This window comes from Amblyomma maculatum, chromosome 5 (assembly GCF_055883805.1).
Source record: "Amblyomma maculatum isolate TAMU_Amacu chromosome 5, ASM5588380v1, whole genome shotgun sequence".
In the NCBI taxonomy this organism is placed as follows: Eukaryota; Metazoa; Arthropoda; class Arachnida; order Ixodida; family Ixodidae; genus Amblyomma; species Amblyomma maculatum.
The window spans coordinates 69,181,608-69,206,954 of NC_139348.1; the positions used below are offsets into that span (position 1 = coordinate 69,181,608).

General features: G+C 46.5%; 1 protein-coding gene across 1 annotated transcript in view; it reads left to right on the top strand.

The window, feature by feature from the left end:
• The first annotated feature begins 9,289 nt into the window (after window positions 1-9,289).
• The window catches only part of LOC146188466 (uncharacterized), a 35,622-nt gene continuing 19,564 nt past the window's right edge, over window positions 9,290-25,347 (top strand). Inside the window, exons 1-4 of the mRNA XM_084603109.1 lie at window positions 9,290-9,385; window positions 9,841-10,183; window positions 12,915-13,014; window positions 14,154-14,308. Coding sequence (XP_084459235.1) covers window positions 9,851-10,183; window positions 12,915-13,014; window positions 14,154-14,308 — 588 coding nt within the window. The 5' untranslated portion in view covers window positions 9,290-9,385; window positions 9,841-9,850. The remainder of the gene's footprint in view (window positions 9,386-9,840; window positions 10,184-12,914; window positions 13,015-14,153; window positions 14,309-25,347) is intronic.

Below are 25,347 nucleotides of genomic sequence, written 5' to 3' on the forward strand. Positions count from 1 at the left end.
TTTTCCCGACCAGGGCTAGACGAGCGGCCTTGCCCCTCTCGCGAGGAGCCTTGGGTGGGCGTCGGTGAGCGCCTTGGTGAAGGGGAGCGGGAGTGACGCTGCGAACGAGATGAACGCTGTTCCGCCAGGTACTCTTCAATAACGCGGGGTCGTTGACCAAACCGGGGAGGAGGCGAGTCGATGCGGAAGCCTTGAAGACCGAGGCGTCGATAAGGACAATCCCGGTAGAGATGGCCTGGTTCACCGCAGTGGAAGCAGAGTGGACGGCGGTCAGGCGTCCGCCAAATGTCGGCTTTGCGTCGGGGCAGGGGACGTTCGTTGAAGTACTGCACTGGTTGCACCGAGGGCAGCGGAACTGTAGGCGGCGCGGGAATGGGTGGCGGTGAAGGAGGAGCCTGACTCTGCAGAACTTCCGCATATTGGGACGGTTTTCGGTCCCCGACAGCAATGGCGGGCTCGTAACTAGAGGCGAAAGAGGGCTCTTGAGCGCCTGTCGTACCTCCTCTTGCACTATAGCAGAAACGGAGGCTGGCGATTGCTGCAGGGGGTTCCAGAATTTTCTCAGTTCTTCGCGCACGACACTGCGAATTAGTTCGCGCAAAGCATCAGGATGCCGCTCGGAAGATGCAAATGACTCCGCAGTTGTGCCAGTATGGAGAGGTCGGTTATAAGCCGCGGCACGTTGTTGGAGCACCCTTTCCATTGTGGCGGCCTCCGCAAGAAATTCATTTACAGTCGACGGTGGGTTGCGCACAAGTCCTGCGAACAGTTGCTCTTTCAAACCATGCATTAAGTGCCTGACCTTTTTGTCCTCGGACATGGCGGGATCGGCTCGCCTGAAGAGGCGCGTCATGTCCTCGACGTATGCTTGGACACTCTCATTCGGCATCTGGATGCGGGAGTGAATGGCACGTTCTGCACGTTCGCGACGATCCGCGCTAGTGTAGGCCTCGACCAGTTGACGACGGAATTCCTGCCACAATGTTAACATTTGCTCTCGGTTCTCGAACCAGATCCGGGCGCCATCCTCAAGGCTGAAGTAGACGTTCCTCAGTTTGGCAGTATCGTCCCACTGGTTCAAAGCAGCGACACGCTCAAACTGAAGGAACCAGTCCTCCACATCCTCAAAGAGGTCACCATGAAAAGGCTTCGGTACTCGAGGGGCCTGCAAGGTGTAGTTACAGGCCGGTGCGACGCCCGTTACCTGCTGAGCAGAAGCACTAGATGTCATGGCGGCGGGTGATGGCTGAAACTCCGGAGACAGTCCCTGGAGCCGTCGACTGCAGCGATGCACGGGGGTGTCCAATGGCACAGGGCTGGCGCGACGTCTTTCAGATGGAGACTCTTGCATAGGTGATCTTATCCCGCACCTCCACCAGAATGTCACGTACAAGGTGATTGAGGATATAAAGAATAGCAAAGGGGTTAGCTCCGATACAACAGCGGTGAGCAGCACAGACGCAAAACCCGCAAGCGACACTTCGTCGTTCTTCACTCAGTCATGCGCCACCTGGCAACGCTAGGTGGCAATATATATATATATATATATATATATATATATATATATATATATATATATATATATATATATATATATATATATATATGAAGGAAAGAAGCCAACAGTCGGCGAGGCCAAGGACAGCATTGGAGATTGTGCTTTTGTCTTTTTTTATTTTTTACTTCAGTAATCACATAAATTAGTAATGTAATCTGTTTAGGGGAAAGCCAAACACAAAGTAGAAGAAAAAACAACGTTCCGATGGTGTGAACCGAACCCACGACCTCCGAATATCGCGTCCGGTGCTCTTCCAACCGAGCTACATCGGCTGCTGTCCGCCCTGCTACTTTTTTGGGTATTATTGTTCTGTGTATACGAACCTTGAGAGTGAACATTGAGAGGTTGCCACCATCGGCAGGTTGTTTTTTCTTCTACTTTGTGTTATCTTTCCCCTAAACAGAATAAATTACTAATTTATGTGATTACCGAAGTAGAAATTAATAAAAAGGCAAAAGTACAATCCCCAATGCTTTCCTTGGCCTCGCCGACTCTTGCCTTCTTTCCTTCATATATATATATATATATATATACCCAACCAAACAACAATGTGTTAAAAAGGGTGCGCAAAATGCCGGTCTGGCCTTCTACTAAAATATTTTTCTTTAAAATTTCATGCCGATGTTTTGCCTGTTAAAGTGCGGCTTCACAAAAAAAAATATTTTCGTTTCTTCTGTTAATTGTCAATTATGTGACACACCTTAAACCATCGCAAACTGTTTTATTGCCTGCAAAGATGCAATATTATTTAGGGATGTTCTGCAAAGACAATTGAAGAAAGACTCTATTTTGAATTCCCACAGTGTACGTTACTTCGTGGCCACCGAACATGGCCACGAACCCTTTGACACGATTTTCTTCCTTGTCACTATACCGTCTGCGAAAAACGTGAATGTTAGATCGGAATGCTGAACCTCTCGTCTCCCCTGCTACTCATTTCGGCCAGATGGTGCACCAGCTTAGAGACACTTACGAATATAGTCACTATTAACCGAATTGGCTGCCATTGTGATGTGTTGTCCTTTGTTTTCACCGTTTATTGAAGTTGTGCTAAGTCCTATTCTAGTTGTGTATCCTTGTGTTGTATGTTTCAATTGGACTTTTCGCCTACTGGCTGATTACTTTGTAAATAATGTATATACCTCTTTACTCAATTTAAAGGCACCTAATAAATGCCATGCTGAAAAAAGAAACCCAACGGATTCCCGGGTGGAAACCATTTTGTTTTAATGAGGAGGAGTCACACCGTTTAGGCATTGCTAGGCAACGCCGGCAGAACGTGATGAGGGGGTTGCGCATTTGGCCTTGGCTGTGACGTCACGGCATACGGCGCACGGCATAATGCATACGCGAAGTTTGGCTTTGACCCTCGTAGTGAAGCCTTTCGCTTCATACACCCGCGCCTCTCCTAGTGGCGTCATTCGGCAGTACGCGCATGCGTAGCTGTGGCTAAAAGTGTTCACACGCACGCCAGATCCGATGTTTACTAGCCTAGTGAAGCTTTTCACTTCAAAGTTTTACTTCGGCAAAAAGGATCCAAGGGGCTGAATTTCCCACCAAAGATGTCGCTGATCTTTGCTTGCTTGCGGTTTATAAGCAACATCGGGTGGGAATTTTTGTGCATTCTTTTCTGATGTGTTCCTGCAAACTGTAGTAGCAGATTTAGGGAAACCATATATTTATCCCGGTGTTAGCATGCGGCACCGCTGCCCGCACCAAGTCGACGGGCCGACTTTCTACCGTTGGCAAAATCTCGTGAATTAAAATATTTAAAACTCGCGGTTCACACCTTGCAGTTTGGCAAAAGCGGGACGTAGTTGCTTCAAAGTGTTGCTGTTGGCTCGCAATCAATACATTCTTGAGCGCTATGCACAAAATTGACCAAAAATAGAGTAGTTTACCTTGATTTTTCACCAAAACCTTCGGTAAAACGGGACGAATAGCGAAATTACATTCGTTATTGCGAGTTAATGAAAGCATGTAACCATATGGGCGTCCGAGAGGTAACCCGACTTTCTTTGTTAAATCGGGATTTTTCTTAAATCGTGTTTCATTAAATCGAGATTTGACTGTAAGAGATGATGCTACCATGCTACCACGCGTCACGGAAAATAAATGAAGTAATACTTCATTGTGGGAAGGCGTGGGGGGGGGGGGGGGGTATGGGTGGCCAGCACGTTCCTCCAAGACCATGAAGATCCTGAGTGACTCAGGTCCATGCGACGGCGCAGGATTTCATGTCACTGCAGGCCTTTACTTCATTCTACGTGTCAAGGCAGCGATCATTCATTAGTTGTGTGGGAGGTAGATAGGCCCAACACTCCCAAAAGAGATGTTTTAATTATGTTAATTCAAAGCACAAGCGACAGGTTGGACTAATTTTTGTAATTAGAAATTTTGAAACAACCTTTGAGTTCAGGATTGTACCGGTTTGAAGTCTTTTCCACCCACTCTTTGTTCTGTAGAGAGGGAGCTAAATCTATGGTGGAGGCTACGTTCTTTTCCTGAGAATGTAGTGTGCGGTGAAATCGTTTTATGAGGTGAGGGGTTCTCCGAAGGGTTCCAGGTCTAAGGTGACATCCACAGCTTGGCCGGCTTCTACTCGAGTGTGTGTGTGGGGTCTGCCTCGTTGCCTAGATTCCCTGCGTGTGCTGGCATTCAAATCAGATCAACTTCTCTAGTGAATCAATTGGATCAATATAGAGGAGTATATCTCTAGCGACTCTAGAGATTCTTTCTTAGATATAGTTGTATACTGCATGCTATCATCAGTTAGAGGCCGGAGCTCAGAGGTCAAAGGTTGCTCACAATGGTAGCTGCTCGACTGTAGACTATAGCTGCGGCAACGGCGGCTTCCTCCAAGGCAAAGGAGATGCAGCTTGTGAGAATTTGCGACGTTGTTAGTCTTGCTGGTCTTCCTTGCAAATAGTAAACCTCTGCGGGTCGTTTACATGTAAAACGTCTTCGATATATTGCAAATTTTTATTCAAGCTTTAGGTTTTTGCTTCTCGTCGGCATTGTTCTGTCTTTGGACTCGTGCTTAGATGCAGTGGCTTAATCATAAGCCATTTCCGTACGTTTGCTGGACAAGGGCACCAATGCACGCAGCGACGGCAACAAAATGATGCGTAAGGATAAAGTAACTCGATTGGCATGGCAACGATTACCAGACACGGAAATTGAATTATTCACTGGCTTCAATTTGCTGCGCGATTAGAAGAAAAAGATGACAGATTTTGTCACCTGACAACGAGATTGGCTTGGCAGCTGCGGGACCAAGGTATATGTACTATGGTAGCGAAGGCTCCATGGATGCCCAGACGTTAAAAACATGGCGGCTCATTGGACTCCAGTGCCCAATGAAAACTGGGGGGCCATGACGTTTAATGACGTCACGCATGCGTTGACTTTGGCGAGAATTATAAACAAGTGTTTTTATAAAACAGCTCACGCCATTGACGAGCCTGCATCTTGTGAAAGTTGTTGACTTTCAGCGCGTGGCTACTTCTGCCATCAAAAACAGCTCGAGTTTCTGCTGCTTACGCCCTTGTGAAACGCCCAATAAAAGTGGTTGGCAAAGGTGGCGGCATAGAAAGGCCGCAACACTTCATATAGTACAATAATGCAAATTCGTAATACGGCTTAAAGCCATGCAGGTGCTTTCTTTGGCCATGTACTTTGTCCCTCAGCACAAGAAGGTGTTGTCCAGATGCACTGGTGCAAACAGACAGTCGGGCTCAGTTGCATGTCCTGTTCGCAACGGTGTACCAAGTGTACAATTACGGTTTTCATATTCATGGTTGATTACATCAACCAAGCGAATACAACAATAAAGCACAAAAATAAAAACACATGTCGCAGACAGCACGAATAGTAGCGCTGTTTAGGCAGGCTAATCATCTCAGTACTTACAGCCGAGGCATGGAAAAGGCTTGAAGTGCAACAACACATTCCCACATACAAAACTTGCTCAGAAACCAAAGCTATGAAGGTTGCAATTGAAATAAAAATGACATGAAAGTGAATGCATTAGGATACACGTGAGTATAAAACACTGGGATGACTCTTCTCATGTCATCTATTCGGCTGAAAGAATACAGTAATTTTCAAGGGAATGGTTCAGACAGCTTTAGCATCTACCAACATGCTTACGATAGGAGTATTAGAGCATACATTTAATGTGTGTGCAACCTTCTGATCAGCAACAAGAATTTGAAGCAACTGCGATCCACATAAAGGATACATATAGTACAGCTTACAGTGAGGTTGACGGATGTTAATGCGGCAGTAAAAAATATAATGAATATTATTTATCACTGCACTATATATTAAATACAGCTACCTCATTATCTCATATAGTCAGCTCGTAGCACTTTAAGGTGTTCCGACGCTGAAGCAGCCGTCCTTGCAGTCTACTGTTGTGGTCACAGAACTCTCTGAGCTTGGCTCTGAGCTTCTAAATTGGCCGCCTTTCATTGGTTGGGCTGGTGAAAGATCCTGCAATATAAAGAATAATCAGCAGAGGAATTAGCAGCTGTCGGGTTCACTACATGTTCATATATCCCTAAAGAACTAAAAAATGCAAGTCAGTGTGAAAGCGTCGCAATTTTCGCAACACCAGCCTTCACAAGAAAGTGATGAACTGATGCTCGAAGGATGTGGTGATGATACAGCACACAAAATTAGTGCTGCAAACTCTCCATCTCTCCACGCGAGCTGCGAAAGCAGGAAGTAATGCAAGAATAATATATAGCTACAGCACTGTTCCGAAGCCGCAGCCAGAAACAGACAATGCAAAACAAAATTTCTACGCCCATAAAGCAAAATCAGCACTTACAATGAAAATTTATCAGAGCACTGCCGTGTGTCCGCGCTTGACTCAGCGACGAACTGTGGGCGCCTGCCTCTGTAAAGCACACAGTGAAGATATAGCAGCATATTTGTTCACCATACCTTTTTGCCCTGTTCCGGAAGATTTAAAATAACAATCCCATTCTCTACGCAACTCCTTCACAGGGTATGGCAACTAGCTATTAAAATAATTCGCCCTGTATCATCACCACTTCCCAGATAGGTATCCACCATGCTTTCAACGCTTCCCACCTGACTATCCTCTTTGATGCAGTGACGAAGTTCCGCTTCGACTGGACGGTCAAGCACCCATGCTGGTGCTGCGTTCATTCAAGCTTCTGAAGTGACATTTCCAAGAAGGAAGAAGACAAATCATGGTAGCTATCAATTTTAAAACAACTGTAACTTCCACATCATGCGGTTACGATACGGCACCACTCACCTAGAAAAAATGCTTTCCATTGAAGTTAAGTTCTGTTTAGCACTTTCATTTGTTTCGCTATCAATTTCAAAGAAATCAGAAGGTATCGATTGTGCAAAAATCTTTTATAATTTGTTATCTGCAATAACAACTTGACCCTAGCGAAATAAACCCTATGAGTCACAATAACCTCTTACAGATGTCTCATGCTGAGCTCATACAAAACTAGTATAAATCCATATTCTCGTAAAATATTGTTCGACGTATGAGATGGTTGGTTGGTTCACAGAAAGGGAAAGGCGCAGTATCTGTCACACTTGCTAGTGGACACCTGAACCGCGCCGTAAGGAAAGGGATGAAGGTGGGCGTGAAAGTGGAAAGAGAGAAAGGGGAGCCGTAGTGGAGGGCTGCGGAGTAATTTCGACCACCTGGGGATCTTTAACGTGCACTGACATCGCACAGCACACGGACGACACTTCGTTTCGCCTCCACCAAAACGCAGCCGCCGAGGTCGGGTTCGAACCCTGGAACTCCGGCACAGTATTCGGACGTCTTACCAGTGCGACACCTCGGCGGGGCATCAACGTATGAAAAATATATGAGATTGTTGTATGAGTTTAATATGAGAAGTAGTATGAGGTTATTGTGACTCATACTGTTTTTTCGCTAGGGGAAGAGCGCAAGATATGTTTCTCATGCAAACAGCCAACCCCCGAATAGTGATGTGCATCATATCGCTTGCCCGTTTCCTGTGATACTGAACATAGAACCGTTGCAATACGGTGAACGCACTGACAGTTGTCGAAAAAGGAGGAAAACGTTCTTATGCTACCATGGTTAGCGACATAAACAGCAAGACCAGAGCTAATGATGACCACTCTTCAATTATTGTAGTGGTGTGCCTGCTCTCATGCGCTATACATGAGCGTACAAGACGCAGTTTCAGCTTTGTAAAGCGCAAGAATCAAACCTTTATGGAGACAAGAAAGAAGACTCCCGGAGTTGGAGCACTACAATACTGCGTACATGAAGGAAGGCGGCTGAATTTTTTAAGATCGTTCAGCAGTTATTTTAGCCTGCCTTCCTATTAACTCACGCACACCTCAGGAATGCAAGGTGTGTACTTGGTTGGTTGGTTCACAGGAAGGGAAAGGCGCAGTATCTGTCACACTTGCTCTGTGGACACCTGAACCGCGCCGTAAGGGAAGGGAGGAAAGTGGGAGTGAAAGTGGAAAGAGAGAGAAATATCAGCCGTAGTGGAGGGCTACGGAGTAATTTACACCATCTGGGGATCTTTAACGTGCGCTGACATCGCACAGCACACGGACGCCACTTCGTTTCGCCTCCATTGAAACGCAGCCGCCGGGGTCGGGTTTGCACCCGGGAACTCCGCCACAGTAGTCGGGCGTCTTACCGCTGCACCACCCCGGCGGGGCAATGTGCACTGCAGGTTACTAAATTCTGGAGAACATGAAGCTAGCACGCACGAAATTCTTTAGATATGAAGCAGTCGATAGCAGCCCTATGGAGCTAGAAGCAGACGACACTGACAAGAGCTCACTCACAGGTGAAGTGAAAGTCAGGAGTCTACACTGCCGCAATGTGCCACACAGCCTCGCTTCCTCACTTAGCGCGCGCTCATCTTGCGATAAAGCGCTAAGCGCTTCAGGCCAAGACCGAGAAGCGTCACATAATGCTGCAAAAAGACTTCGCACTGCCCTCATGCAGGAGGAGACGAAACCAAGAAAAGTGGCTGAAGGGGGGTATTAATCTTACCAAACGGCGACAGTGCAGCTACAAGCAATGATGTCGGAATCTTCGCAAAAGGAACATTTTCTGACTTGTGAGATATACACTTTCCCGGGCGCTCCACAGTAGACAGCGATAAGAAACCGCTCCGTGGCTTCGTCAGCTTTGTTGCCTTGGTTATCACCATAATCGCCTAATTGCCTACTTTTCAAGCTCGCAAAATCCTAACAAGACCTGCACAGTCTACCAAGACTATGCAACATCAAGGAGGGCGCAATACGAGTGTTGCAAAAAATTTCAAACATTTAGGAATGTTTTATTAAAATACCTTACCTCATTCACATGCAGTTATTAAAATATCTGTCCTTCTTATGATGATTCATACTATTTAATCTGTGGTAATATAATTTCTTATTTGAGTTTTGGCCCCCCGTTCTGTGGCTATGCTGCGGTATCGCTAAACCGCTTTTGGGCCCAGCCTTCGCCACCACTCTACTTCCGCCGTGACGGGAACAGGAGAATTTACAGGCAGTAAATATTTAAAAGTGAACTGTTATCTCGAGGAATGAGCCGAAATTGCCGGCTGAAGATTACAAACAATGCGGAAGCTGCAGCTGGTGACTAGAATTTTCAAGAACGATCTGGTGCATCTCGAGCAGCGTAAGCAAATATAGATAAGGCGGCGTGCGGACAGCGATAGCTGAAGAACTTGAAGAGTAAAGAAAAACGCCACGCAAAAAATGTCTCAGTGATCAACGTGAAGCAGTGGTGATCAGGAGCAGTGGGCCCTACCTTGTGTCTTTGCGGTGAGCAGTACTGATTGTTAGGACGCTGTCAATGAGCTGCTATAACCGAAAGGGGGAAGGGAGGCGTAGTCTCGAAAGCAGTAATATTATTTCGATGTGTCTTTTAGTAGCTATTTATAGCTGATGTTATTATTGTATTTTGAAGTAGCCTATTTTTCAGCAGTTTTGAGATAAAGCCCAGGCTTTTCGATACTTTGGTATTAAAAGCGGCTAAGCGTGATCGATTTCGAGCTATTTGCTGAGAATATCCTGCAATGCGCATTATTGCATTGCACAAAATAAGATATCGTTTCGCCTGTGACCAGGCCTAAGGAGTTGCTACCACCAGTGCCGTTTTTATGTTTACATGTTTTTTCGAAGTGCTATGTTTATGCAGCGCAGTTATTTTTTATTCTTTACCTAACTGCTATAATACTGCCGCTCTAAATCTTTTTCTTCCACCTTCGCGATTGCAGCACAGAGAGGATGCGTAAAAAAAGAAGAGTGACACGTCAGCAGGGTGACCAGCCAGCTGACGAAGAGAAAGAAGATCAGAATTCGGCAGCCATGGAGCACAGAGGCGGCGGCGACGGGCCCTCCCCGGCGAACAGGCTCGGAGCTTATGACAGGCAGCGGACCAAAGCAGGACAGAACCTGGTAGCACCCACTTCGGAGAAGCCCTTTCCGGTAGAAGAGGCTTGCGCTTCACCTGACCAGAAGCGTACAGCACCCGCTCGCGCTACTGAGTCAACGACACCAGCTGCAGAAGCCCGCCGGACAGGAAACCCACATCGCAAGAGCGAGGAGCAAGGGAATCAGGTGAGTTGCAGATCAAAGGTTATCCGTTAATATTACTCTGAAGACGCGCGCAGCCACAGTAAGGAAGCCATTATTTTGCCCAAACTATAGTCTCCAACACCCGAACTACACCTGTCGTCCATGGTTGGCATTTATCATATATATAGTTATTGCACTAATGACTAAAGCTCCTTAATGGACACTAATTACCGCAGTTCGGTCACCATTGCCAATAATGCGTTAGAAATTAGGGGCAAGTCAAAGCCATATTAGGTTATATGAGAAATACCGGCGCTTTATTTCGCAACCCTACCTAATGCATTAGGCTCGCTTTATCGGTGTAGATGCGACGTCTGCAGGTGACGTATTGCAGTGGCTGTGGCGCTAATTTGGATCCGCGTTATGACTGCGCTGTTGTGGCACGCCATATAAAACGTAACATATTTGCCAAATCTAACCGAGGAACCCTGCCGGCAGGTGCATAGGGCACGGGGCAGCGCTACCAGCGGCTTCGCTGGCCGCTGCTCTCCGGCGGCGAGTGTAAGCCTGCTGACGTAAGCATGCATTCTCGCTCTCTTTCTCGGGCTGATAAAACGTAAGCGAGTATCCATCATGTGCGGCGCGGTCGGAGCGCTGTTATTACAGACTGCGCTCCGCATAGCAAACCTGTCGTAACTTGCTCAATGCTCCCTTGGAAGGCGCTGTGTAGCTGCGCTCTTCGCCAGAACGCCTTCGCGTTTGTTGTCAGTACGATGCTTGCTCCGTTGTTGCAACGGCTAGGCAAATAGTTGTTTTTCAGCTTGTTTGGAGTGTCGGGATTTTAAGACATGGAATGGATTTTGAAAACACGATACGATTTTCTGGCGCTTACCATTCGTCGTTTGTGACGACTACCGGCTTGTGGCGATTTGCTAGGCTAGAGGAGAAAAAATTAAACTCCGGCTGTTTTAAGTGCCCCTCTTGCTACATTTTGTATTTCGCGCGATCTGGTAACGTTAAAAAAGTACGTATCGTTTTTCTCATTGGCCGATGCATTTCTTTGATGAGCGAAATTGGATAAAATGATGCTATTCTCACACCTAGAACATACGCCAATTATTTTCAGTATTTTTAAAATTATACTATGAAAAGGGGGAAAGTATCTGGAGGGGATCAGGTAACTATAGTTTTGTTGAAAGACGGGGGGGGGGGGGGGGGAGGGGGGGATATCGTGCTGGAAAAACTGGCCACCCTGTATACGCAATGTTTGGTGTCTTCGCCAATACCGGAACCATGGAAGAACGCAAACATTATCTTAATTCATAAGAAAGGAGACGCAAAGGACTTAAAAAATTACAGAACAATTAGTTTACTGTCTGGTTACGTAAATGGTATTTATCAAAGTAATCGTCAATAGAATCAAGCATCTTTAGACTGCAATCAAGCAATCTAAAACATGTGCTATCTTTTAATCATTATCTATGTCATTGGTGCTCTCTGAAACCAAAAAATTATTTTGGTAATATTTCCTTGCATCAGTATCCAGATCTCGGCTCCCGATTTTTATACCAATATGTTTCGCGGTATTTTAAGTATATACTCCGCTCCTTCAAGGAGTATTCCCAGACCGATAATGCCTTCTACGATGTTTATATGTACTCTGCGCCGAATTACATCATAGGCGCTCTCTGAAAGTAGAAAACTGCTTTTAAATTGTTTGGTCCCATGTATGCCTATGGGTACTAATCCTTCTCTTCACCCTTAGGCAGCCCATCCTGGCGAGAACAGCGCCACTGCATCTTGCTTACGTCATACATCGATGCTGGTCTATATACGTTTCAAGAAGAAATGGGAAATCCCCAGAATGGCTAGATTATTGTATATAGTCGCGAATTATCATGGAACTATTTTTTATCTTATATTCTTGAAATATTGAATGATTGTGAGGGCAGTGTGTAATGGGCAATGAACAAAACCCGGTGTGTCATGCGGGTATCGGTGATCAGGGGCGGAACTTTGAGCAGCACAAATGTCCTCCTACAGCTGTTTGCGGCAGTGGTGTCCCTCCGACATTACTCACATATGTATCATACTGTCGTTTGGAAATTTGTGTTTCCAACTAGGCCTACTATTAGCGGCAATATTTCGGACCCTCTAAGCTAAAACGATAACCAAAAGTGCAGTATCTCTCTCGAGCAGTGTGTAAAGAATATATAAGGAAAAAGAGGAACCGTCAATCCCGTAGCTCGACTTCAGAAACCAAAAAGGGCCATTAATCTGAGCACAAAGCAGAGAAGAAATGCCGAGCTCTTGCTCCCGAAAGAGCAGCCAGCAAAAGTCAGCGCGTTCCTAGGTTTCAAGTTACAAACCGAAGACGGCATGGCCCACATTCCCGGAATGACCGGGGAACGCGCGATTGGAAACAAGGGTCGTCGTGGCACCCCGCTGTGGAGAAGGAGGGGCCTGGGCCGTCGACGAGGAGGCTGTGCGCACGTGCGGGGTGCGAGTGCTGCTCTGAACGACTGGCCGAGAGAGAGAGAGAGAGGGAGGGAGGAGCGGAGGGGACAGTGCGGAACGCATCCTTCGTCGGAGAAAGACGCGTGTAAACTTTACTGAATATATCCAGTGTTTTTGTTACCGTAAAACAGTTTGTCCGCGTGTGATTTCTTCACTTTTATTCGAATCCCCTAAAGTTCAAAGTTGTAACAAAGTTCAGTCTAATATCCAATCAACAACTACTACACAGTCACTTATGGTTTGTTCTTGCTCACAGAAGAAACCCCAAACTCACGAGCAAAATGAGGCAGTCAGACCACCCAACTGCACTTCAAGAAAGCCAAAGAAAGCGGAAAGACCAGTGTACCGCCCTCCTGGTGAGTCTTCGATCAGGAGATCCTTTTTTTTTTATTCAGGTCAATGGAAAACCAGTCACTCCACTGCATTTCACAATGTCATCCCTTAATGAGACGACAACTGAAAGCGAATAAAATTTTTCCAGTAGAAACCTTTGTGTACGAATTATTTCATATTACTTAGCAGCGCATATGGCTCGTTCAACCGAAAATCCATTGACATACCGTGATTGAGGGGAAGGTTTGAACGAGGAGTAGGATTTGTGTCGGCAAAATGTGAGGCCAGCATTCGGTCGTTAAGGGCACAAATTCAGACCCCTCCACGTCATCACCAATATAGGCATGGCTTCAGTGTTCTAATTTTTAATGACGCTTTCTTGAGTGGAAATTGCGTGGCCGTGTCGATTCTTCCATGCGCAAGCTCCCCGAAGTACCACAGGATGCTGTCTCGTAAGACCCGTAAGGTGATCCTTGTTTTTAGATTTTTTCCTGGCAGAGAAACGCACTTATGTTGCTGACGAAAGCCTGCTTTAAACTCTTCACATAACTCGATTTTGACTTTACAATTTTTTAACGCAAGATGGAGCCACTTGGGATTATTTCCCGGTGTAGCCTTGGCTACGTAACCCGCTCTCAGTAAACGAATCGTAAGCAATATGAGACTGCTTCTAGAAACGGCCTGCCCGGGCGATTACAGTATTTCGTATACAGTGCATTCTGTAGCATACAAATGCTCCTTGTTTTGCTCAAAACAGCATATTATTTTTTAAAGCATGATAACATATCCACACAAGCTCCCATGAATTTGTCAGAATAGCTTCCGAATTATTCATCGCTGCTTGACAAATAAACTATTTACGAAAATAGTTTCAAAATTGCAGGGTGCTTGGATTCTGAAGGCACAGGTATATTAGGCGCTGCATTTAAGGGAAGGCAGCAGGCTCTCTTTTCCTGAGCACCGTCTTTTAAGAGTTATAGCCTGCTGTAGCTACGGGGCAGAGCTCGCCTTCTGCCTCTTCTTTCCTTGTTCTTTGCGCGGTCTCAACATGCATTTCGATTGAAGTCACCCACTTGACCCCTTGTCTGCCTTAATGCTTTGCGAATATTTGGCAGCGCAAGCGCTGCATTTCGTTTGCGCTACGTTTAACTGCATCTTGCAGCCGCACCCAAGGTCATCAACAACGAGCCACTTCAGGAGAAGAACGACGAGACAAAGCAGACCAGCGGCGCTAGGAACTGGAGAAGTGGACGCAACACTCCCCGCGGAGCTTATTCGAGGCCAAACTGCTCCAACCCCCGAAACGCCGACTTCAAGGTGAGAGGGGTACAAAACCCATCGCCACGAAGGAAAAACTTGAAAGAAAACTTTGTACGATAGCCTGTAACCTCGTTCGGCAGAAACGCATCGCTGTCGCAATAACCCGGAATTACCAGGAACTTGTAAAAGATAAGCACAGGTTTTTTTCTTTTTTTTTTTATCAAATAAGAACCGAACTGTTATTTGTGCAACATTCATAACCATGTCACAGCATTTCGATTCCACCTATCATACATCTGCTAGTCAAGTTGGAGGATAGTTGGCTATTGTGGTTAATCTAACCGACGACATGTGGTGCACCTCCACTTGTGTGTCATTACATTGTACGTGTATGCGCCCGCCCGGAAGCGAGACAGATACTGCTGCATCTCTTCAGAAAAGCACGTACGCTATCTCGTCAACTTTTAAGCTGGGCCTGTGCTCTCCCGATATATATATATATATATATATTTTATATTTAAGCCGGTGTTCGACGCTTTAGCCATTACGAAATGTGATCATTGACTCTCGTTGAAGATGCTTGCGAGTATCTCGCAATACCACGCGGAATGACACGCTCAAGCCGCAGGGTGATGTTCTTGACACTAACACACACATTGCGGCAAAATCAGCACAGCAGCTGCTAACTGAGAGAGCTGAGTCGTACGCAAGGCGAGTAAGGTATTCGTATTGTATTATAAAGTATGATATTCTAGTTCTAGTTTTACTTGTCACACCAGTGTGTGCGTGCGTGTGCGTTTAAATGTAATATATAAAATATGAATCGACCTGTACGCTTTGTTAAAGGAAACTTTTTACTTACCCTGTTTCATCTTGTAACTCGGTCAACCACTATATAAGGGCAGGTAGGAGCGAAAACAAATCGCCCTTGAAAATGTTTGCTTTATTAAAGCGTACATTTCGCTTTATACTGTTACATTTATTTAAACAGTCAAGTACCTCTTGTTGCCCCATGGGATTTGCCGTGGGTGTACGGCAAGACCACAAATTGTCTCCCCTGCTCACCTTTATTAAGTTCCATTCTTATCTTGACAACATCCAATGCTGCCTTGACAAAGGAGATAATAGACGCTTTTAAGAACGTGAACATGCGGCTGTTGCACTAAACAGGAAGAAAATGCAGATGCTTATTAAGGGCAATGAGAGAATAAGATTAGCGCATGTTTTTTTCCTTTCTTCTTTTGTTCGAAAGTGTTCTTTTTACAAAATATTTTTGTTCTTCTGCATGTTTATCCCTGTTTCTTCTTTGTAAGGTTCTATTTATCTCCCTTAGAAGTGATTTTATGTTTCCTTTTTTTTGTTAAGTCCCCGATCGTTTTCATTTTTTCAAACCAGACATAAGCCGTCAGACAGTAGTGCGTGCATCAGCGGTGCCGGCGACTTTTTTTTCTCTTGTATGTGATACGGACTATGCAGTGCCAGCATTCATTCATTATCCAGCTAATAGAAAGCAATTAGCGCACACGAGGTTTTACTAAGCTTAATAGAACAGCATCTGTCATAAGTGAGTACTCTGCTTTGTAATTGTCTCCTTCCACTCATCGACACTGTGATGGCCAGTTGATCAGTGTGGTATGCAGAGAGCTAAACATTTAATACGGGGTGGAATACAGTGACGAAAGGTGGAATTAGCAACTTCAGCTTAATTTGCACCATTCGGGTCCTTTCGCACGCATTCACAAAGGATCACAAGACGGAAAACTTCTATGTATGATGCGATACCATAACGTTCGCGGTTCGCTGTAGGGGGAAATCGATTACTGATCGTACGTCCGGCCATTTGTGAAAATCACCACTAAGCCAAGGAAGTGGATTATGAAAGACATGTTGGAATTTTGAACCAATTGAATTCAATAATGTGTCCTGATGCATCATTTATGAATGATACATGATGCACCGGCATCTGCTTTTTTACTTCTTGCTTACTTTTACGGAACCAACAGCAACAAAATGGACGACCGAATGGGGCGGTGCCGACTGGAAAACAACAGAACTTGGCAAACACGGTTAGCATCTTTCTATTTATTTCGTTCTGTAGTGAGACTGCACTCATACGGACATCAGAGAATACCAGGAATCTTGCCAAACATTGTTTTGCCTGACTCCTCATTGGTCTACTAGATTCTGACGTCATTGCTCAGGTGTGCTGGGGCGGACCATTTAAACAGTGCTTTCGTAAGGTATCATCGGTCGAACAGGTTGAACTTCGGATAATTTTTGGCGCAAGTGCTGCTTCACACGATAAATCCAAACCAAAAATCTTATGGCTCGCAATATGCTTAGTTCGGGAAAAGACAAACTCTGAGTGGATTGGATTCCAGAACCCAAGAATTTCTTTTCACATGCGAGTGCAAAACATCGCAGCGTCTTTCTGATGAACTCGCCTGTGAAAATAAGACTCTCTAGCGCCGTTAATTGTACGCTGCGTCTCCATGAACGTCCATTTGTGCGCAAATACCTGCGCACGTTGTACTCCGTTTAGCCGCGCTGTATCCCCTCCACGTGTTATTTCAGTGTATGTGATAGTTGAGGTTGTCATAGAATTTTATCGTTGAAGAATATTGCAATTTCCTATCAGCTTTCCGAGGCTCAAAACGAACTTTGCCATCTCCGTGTGCTCGACAGGTATCGATGTCTGTCCGCTTGCTGAAGCTTGTGAGTCCTTTTATACGCCTGTTTACGTTTCAGTCGAAAAGCAATATTCCCACCTTAATTTTTATTTAGCCTTTAACCAAAAGAAATACCGTTTTTTGGGGTCGAAATACGCGCGATTTGTAGTGATGTGAAAAATATTGAAAAGTGTCGCATGCAATAAAAAATGCGAATTCAGCCACAATTACTATTTAAACACCCGGAAAACATGAAATCGTTTTTTATTTGGATTGTCCACATTACCTTTTTAATTATAAAGCGAGAGATATGTTTGCACTAAAACGACCGACTAGATGCTATCCTCTCAGTTTTGAAAAATGTTTCCTGGTTTTATGGTAAACATAAAAGAATGCAAAATAATATTGACACACCGCTGCCCATCTTCTAGTGCCACCAAGTGGCCGAATGTCTTGGCGCGTGGCTGAGCGTCATCCTCGTCTCGCTCGAGTTTCGCTTGATTAAAAAGGGCCAGCTCGGTTGTTGTGCTGCTTTCTACGTGTGTTGGTGACATTTGGCGGAGGTGCTGGGTAAGATCCCATGTATGTTGCCCCCGAAGACGTCAGTGACGCTGCTCATCAACGCGTGGACGCGACTCCTGTCCATAAAGCCAGCCGTCGCCTCCGAGGCCTACAACCTGAGTTTGAACCACTGTCCCCCCCGCTAGGAACCATGACATTCACGAAAGGGACAGCAAGACAAGTCAGCATTCCAGCAACGCCCCACCGTACGTCCTTCTCGCACCTCAATCATCGCCATCATTCCACGGTGACCGGTTCGAGGATGTCGAAGACTGGGTGGCCACTTTTGACCGTGTGGCCGCATTCAACCAATGGGACGGCGAGCGGAAGCTAATGAATGTGTACTTCGTGCTGCAAGACTCGGCCAAGACGTGGTTTGAGAACCACGAGACGTCCTTCGTCAACTGGGCCGTCTTTCGCCGTGAGTTGCTCACAACGTTCAGCTCGAGTACGCGAAAAGAAAACGCAGAGATAGCAATCCGTTCGAGGTCTCAGCAGTCAAATGAGTGCGTGGCCATGTTTGTCGAGGACATGACGCGACTTTTCAATCGGGCCGACACTACCATGCCCGAGGCAACGAAAGTACGGCACCTTGCGCGGGGTGAAGGAACAGTTGTTCGCTGGCCTCACTCGTGACCCTCCAAGAACTGTCGCAGATTTCGCGAGAGAAGCTACGAGCATGGAACGTTCACTGCCAATACGGCCGTCAGGCAAGCGTAGCGGCCACACCCTACTGCGCGTCCGTGCCAGCAGCTAGGGACGAGGCATTGCGGAAGCTTGTGAGGAGCATCGTTCGCGAACTGCAGAAGCTCCACTTGAATGCACCACCTGCAGTGAATTATTCTACCGGAGACGTCATTCGTGATGAAATCCAGCGTGCGATGCAGCCACCACCAGCACCACAATCAGAGCCATGCATTATGACGTATAGTGATGTCCTACGTCGACCTGCCCCCGAGCCACATACATTCCGCCCCGTTGCCAGACCACCGCCTCGCTACCAGCGTCCCGTCGAGCAGCAACAAGATCTGCGCCCCGTCGAGCCACAGCAAGACCAGCGTCCCGCCATCAGCAAGGCGCACTTGTGGCGCACACCCAACAGACGGCCGCTCTGTTATCACTGCGGCGAGCCTGGCCACATTCTACACAATTGCCCATACCGGAGAATGGGCTTAAGAGGATTCCCACCGAACGCGCCTCGACCTCGATATGGAGAAAGACCACAGGAGATTGAGGAATACCTGGCTGCTAACGAGATGCAGCCAACGTCACCACAACGGCGGTCGCGATCGACATCTCCGAAGCGTTTTGCTTCGCCCAGTCGGTACTCTTCCTCTGGGCAATTCAGAGGCACGTCCCCTCACCGGGAAAACTAAACACGGCGACCTCCGGGGGTGGGGCCGCCGCTACGTTTCAGATTAAACAGCCTCCACCCGACGATTTGACGCGACGGCCCGAGCGGCGACGACCCGATCCGACGAACGCACCGACGTGCTGCGAACGCATTGTTTCCGGGGAAATTTTTGTAACCGCCGACAGTTGTGATGTGACCGCACTTGTGGATACCGGCGTCGATTTTTCCGTCATGAGCAGCCAGCTAGCAACGACACTCCGTAAGGTTCTGACGCCTTGGTCTGGGCCAATGATGCGCACTGCCGGCGGCCATGTCATGACGCCGATTGGCATGTGCACTTGCCGCATAGAGATCTGCGGTCTTACTTTCACTGGCACCTTTGCCGTATTAAAAGACTGCTGTAAAGATCTGATTCTAGGCATGAATTTTCTGCAAGAGTATGGTGCTGTTATAGACCTTCGGGAGCAGCTCACAGTATCTTGTTCAACCAAGCGAGCCGTTGATAGCAACACGGACTTCCGGAAAACGATGTTGCGCGTCTCTTACGACCACATAACAATCCCTCCGAGAGCGAGCAAGTTCGTCACTGTCAAGTGTGATCACAGCACCGACACGCGTGGCATTGCCGAAGCTAGCATGTCACTGCTTCTCACTCGACAAGTTTGTGTAGCTCGGGGCCTTGTCGAACTTGTCCGTGGGCAAGCAGAAGTGTTAGTGACAAACTTCACGTGTGAACCCCAACATTTGACGGCGAACACGACGGTCGCTTATTTTGAAGAACTTGGAGAATGTACAGGCCAGTACGCTTTATCCAACACGTCAGACCCCGACAATGCGACGCCTACAGCCATTCAGACTGATGTGAACCCGAACCTCTTGCCCAGTGAGAACCGCTGCATAGAGAATCTTGTCAATTCGTTCCGAGATTGTTTTGCATCAACCTCCAAGGTCCGACAGACGCCACTAACGAAGCACCGAATTATAGTTGCCGACGACCAACGTCCACTATGCCAGCGTCCTTACCGGGTGTCTTCAAAAGAACGTGACGCCATCCGCCACCAAGTAACAGAAATGCTCCAGGAGGACGTTATCCAGCCGTCGACGAGCCCGTGGGCTTCGCCTGTTGTCTTTGTCGCGAAGAAGGATGGAACCTTAAGGTTTTGCGTTGATTATAGACGCCTCAACAACGTCACGAAAAAGGATGTGTACCCCTGCCGCGCATAGACGACTCCCTCGATCGCCTTCGCCATGCCACTTACTTTTCGTCACTTGACCTCCGCAGTGGATATTGGCAAATAGAGGTTGACGAGCGAGACCGTGAGAAGAGCGCTTTTATTACGCCGGACGGTTTGTATGAGTTTAAAGTGCTTCCGTTTGGCCTGTGCTCGGCCCCTGCCACATTTCAACGAATGATGGACACCGTACTCACTGGCCTGAAGTGGCATTCATGCCTCGTATATCTCGACGACGTTGTAATTTTCTCGGACACGTTCGGCGAGCACCTGGAACGTTTGCGCGCTGTTTTCGAGGCCATCCGATCTGCTGGTCTCCCTCTAAAACCTGAAAAATGCCACTTCGCTTTTAATGAGCTGAAATTTCTCGGCCACATTGTCAGCGCTCGAGGTGTTAGCCCAGACCCAGAAAAGACGGCCGCTGTCGCTTCATTCCCCAAACCAGAAGATAAACGAAGCTTGCGTCGATTTCTCGGCCTCTGCGCGTACTATCGTCGCTTTGTTCACAATTTCTCCAAGATCGCTGAGCCTCTGACCCGCCTGACAAAAGACGCCGAACCGTTCGTTTGGGGCCCCGACCAGGAACAAGCCTTCGCGGAACTCAAGTCCCGTCTCTAGTGTACACCTATACTTGGCCACTTCGACGAAGAGGCTGACACGGAACTGCACACGGATGCCAGTAACATTGGCCTCGGTGCGGTCCTTGTTCAGTGGCAGGACGGTGCAGAACGCGTCATTGCCTACGCCAGTCGCACTTTGTCCCGTTCTGAAGTTAACTATTCAACTACGGAAAAGGAGTGCCTCGCTGTTGTGTGGGCAGTCATGAAATTTCGTCCGTACTTGCACGGTCGTCCGTTTCGTGTTGTGAGCGACCATCACTCACTGTGTTGGCTGGCAAACCTGAAATATCCATCGGGTCGGCTTGCTCGATGGAGCCTTCGGTTGCAAGAATTTGACGTTACTATCGTGCACAAGTCCGGCAAGAAACACAGTGATGCTGACTGTCTGTCCTGCGCCCCTATTCCCTGCCACGCGGACGGCTGCGACGACGATACCGCTTTCCTCGGTGTTATCACGTCGTCCACGTTAGCCCGAAAGCAGCGGGCCGATTCTGAACTTTTGCCCCTCATCGAATACCTCGAAGGAACCGGGTCATCTCCTCCTCAGCTCTTCAGGCACGGACTGTCGTCATATTGCTTGCGCGATGGTGTGCTCTACAAGAAGAACTATGGTCTAACAGAAACTGTTTATCTGCTAGTAGTACCCACCACGCTTCATGACGAAGTTCTTCGTGCGTGCCGCGACGAACCTTCTTCCGTCCATCTCGGTTTTTCTCGCACATTGGCACGGATACGCCGAAAGTACTACTGGCCCAAGCTAGCTGCCGTTGTGCACCGCTACGTCCGTACCTGCCGTGAGTGCCAGCGGCGGAAGACGCCACCCATTAAACCAGCTGGCCTCCTGCAGCTTATAGATCCCCCGAAATTCCCATTTCAACAGGTAGGCATGGGCTTACTGGGCCCATTCCCGAAGTCCTCAATGGGTAACAGGTATATAGCGGTAACAGGTCAGCCGCTACTGTGAGACCAAGGCCATTCCCCGTGGTACCGCAGAGGAAGTTGCGCATTTCTTCATTGATAACACTGTACTCCATCACGGCGCCCCAACAGTCGTCTTAACTGACAGGGGAACCTCGTTTACGTCGGCACTCACGAGCGAGGTCCTTCGACTCAGTGGCACCACCCACCGCAGAACAACTGCCTATCATCCTCAAACTAATGGACTAACTGAGCGGCTTAACAAGACAATTGCCGACATGATTTCTATGTATGTAGACGACGATCATGGGAACTGGGACCGAATTCTGCCGTACATCACGTTCGCATACAACACTGCGCTCCAGGAAACAACACGCTTCACTCCATTTCATTTGGTTCATGGACGCGAACACTTGACTATGCTGGATGCCATGCTTCTTCCAGATTCTGCTCCCTCCACTCTCGTGGGGGATGACCAATTTATTCGTGACGCAGAAGCTGCACGCCAGCTTGCCCGACAGCGAATTCGGCACCAACAAGTACACGACGCCCATCGCTACAACCTGCGACACCGAGAGATGACTTACACGCCCGGCGATCAAGTCTACGTTTGGAGCCCAATACGGTTGCTAGGGCGCTCTTAAAAGCTTCTGCGCCGTTACTTTGGACCCTACGAGGTGCTCCGTCGCCTCAGCGCGGTGAACTACGAGGCGTTACCACAAGGCACTGTCCGCTCCTCTCGGCATCCGAAGTCTGAAGTAGTTCACGTCGCCAGTATGAAGCCTTATTACAATCGTTAAACAATTTTAGGGTCCAAACCAGAGCCAGAGACGCCCGTATAACTTGCCCCGCTTTTCTATTGTTCCCTTACGTTTGCGGCATCGGGTCGATGCCTCTTGGAAGGGGGGCAATGACTCACCGCTGCCCATCTTCTAGTGCCACCAAGTGGCCGAATGTCTTGGCGCGTGGCTGAGCGTCATCCTCGTCTCGCTCGAGTTTCGCTTGATTAAAAAGGGCCAGCTCGGTTGTTGTGCTGCTTGCTACGTGTGTTGGTGACAATATCTGCTCAAATTTGGGGCATAAAGGCTGCTAACTTCTTCTGGAACTAATATATCAGTAGTAGGTCGACACGTTGGTATAAAAAGCAGCCAGTTTGTTTTTACACTGCTTCGTATATTAAGTGTCCATGCATGAAAGCCTTAAATATTAACCTAATTTTGATACTCTAAAATCTCGTGGGCAAGACTTTGAAAACATTTTTCAGTATTTTTGGAAGTGTCTGTAGCTCCTGCATTGGAATAGAAAATAATGGGACTGGGACCGCATCATCGTTCACTCCTCGATTTCATTGCATCAGCCAACCTTTTTTCATTTATTTGACCACACCCTTCATCCATCATAACATTCCTTTTATGCCCTGAGGCAATAAACGTCGCAAAAAAAAAATAATAATGGGACTTTAAACGAGAGTTTTATTCATTAATTCAAACACATTGCCGGAACTGCGATCACATCTTTGGGAAAGAGCTCCGGAGTATTGTAAGCGCGCAGCTCATTTCTGGTATAACGTATCTCACACATTTCGGCTTGATCGGGAATTGATAGTAGGTATCAAGGCACGAAAACGTCCTGTTGCACAGATGTTGAGAACTTCAGCGCCATTATTATGCGACATTCGCAAAGGAAAACAGTGAGGAGGGCTAAGGGCCAGCCACCAAGCAGGCTGCAAAAAAAGAAAAAAAGGACGTGGCTACAATGCCATACAGCCGGTGTAGGAATGTGTATACAAATTATACCGACATCATATGGAGCGTATATAATGCATGCGCTACGCAATAAAAAATATGTGAACTACTTATGAACACAAAAACATTATATGGATAACAATGAAAAGCATGAGAGAAGATATAAAAAAGAGAGGCATCCATATATTTTCCATGTCATATAGGCTCCATAATCCAAAAATCCCCGCATGATTGGCTCATACAGAATTTTTACCAGGCTGGCGAAATTTATGTTGGCTTTTATCTGAAGGGTGTCGGCCGATCCAAATATTCCACTGCTGTTTTTCACAGAAACTCACATCTTCACCGCGCTCTTTACATGGTTATGAACGTTCTGGAAACGATTAAGGCAGTATCATATTAAACCGATGCGAAAAGCAATGTGAAAGTACATGTTTTTTCGACACATAATATATATTAACAAAGGGAATATTAATGGTGTTTGGACAACTTTATTGGACTCCGCCCTTGTTGCCTGCATCTTTGTCTACACATGAGCCATATGCAAGCACTATTCTCGTCTTATTGATTCGTAGTTAACTTTAATATTACTTAATCATATTAGGCATCTATATCTTTTGCTGAAACATGCTTCACGGCCTTAATTTTTCGGAGTGGTGCTTAGACAGGACAGGAGTAGTTGGTAACTTTATTCTCCATGCACATGCTTATCCAATTCAACGTAAATGGAAGGGTCTATCTGAAGTTCACATTTTGGCGAGTCCTGCTTACATCAAGAGACATCTGTGAAATTTGTTTCATCATCATCAGTTTCATCAGACGTCTAACTTGGTACCTCCGTTCGCCTTCTAACAGCACATACAGATATTAGAAAGCTAAAGAGTAGCGGGGACTTACTATAGCCTAAATATACATCGTTGTACCGGGCGCCTCCTACGATGCCTTGTCTACGATGCGTAGCTGCGATACCTTGTCTCACCTCTGTCGATGCGCGTGTTTAGCAGCAATCTGGTAACTATATATGTTAGAACGTTTCTTCAATGCTAAACATATCGGTTAAATGAGTTGGCTTAACACAGATGCTTGCGGACAGTTTTCGTTTCCATAACACATGTAATGTTTTCGCATGCATTCTTAATGCTACAGCCACCTAGCCTTGTAATATTAACAGAATGTGTTTACTTTCGCCGAACAAAAAAAGAAACATTGATGGGATGCCAAAGTCCTGAAAATATACAAATATGAAACAGAATATATAGTTCAGCTCTCCCAAATTATTGGCAGCAAATCCATCCCCTTTGTTGGCAAAACTGAACACATCCATAATAATAAAATGATATTTTGTCAGTATGGAGGGATGATAAACACAATTATTTCTTCACTCTAAAATTCCTTAAGCGCTGAAAGCGATGGAACATCCAGCTTGCTGGAGCTGGTTCATCGAAAGCGATGACGTTGTTTGTTCTGGTGGGCACAGCGTTTTCGACAGGAGCAAACACCTTCCATCTAAGGTATCGCAAATATCTGCGCCGTCTTCCATATAGAAAAAAATATATGAATGGTTTTATAAACGAGCCAAATCCAAACAGCGAAGTCAATTGAAGCTTATCCACAGATAATCTGTAAGTCTCACTTTAGGAAACATTTTGAGAATAAAAACCGTCCAAATACTTTCAGCGACAAATACTGTGTCATTTCGAAAACGAGCCAGACCTTGCTGATGTACAGATCAACATTACCCAAAAACCTCTTCACAGCTTTCTTTCTCGACTTCAACCAGTGAGCAATGATACATAGATGCTGTAAAGAACGTTATAGCATTCGTTTGTTTGCGTATAAGTTCTCAGTTTCTTGCTGAATTTAATAATTTTATTATTTGCGGAAAATATGAGGCAAGTAAAAAATGATATTACTGGCCATTGACATTTTTTCAGCCTTTACACATCTACCATTTTGCTTGTCCTCGCAAATTCACAATGGTTCCGCGAAGTTAATAT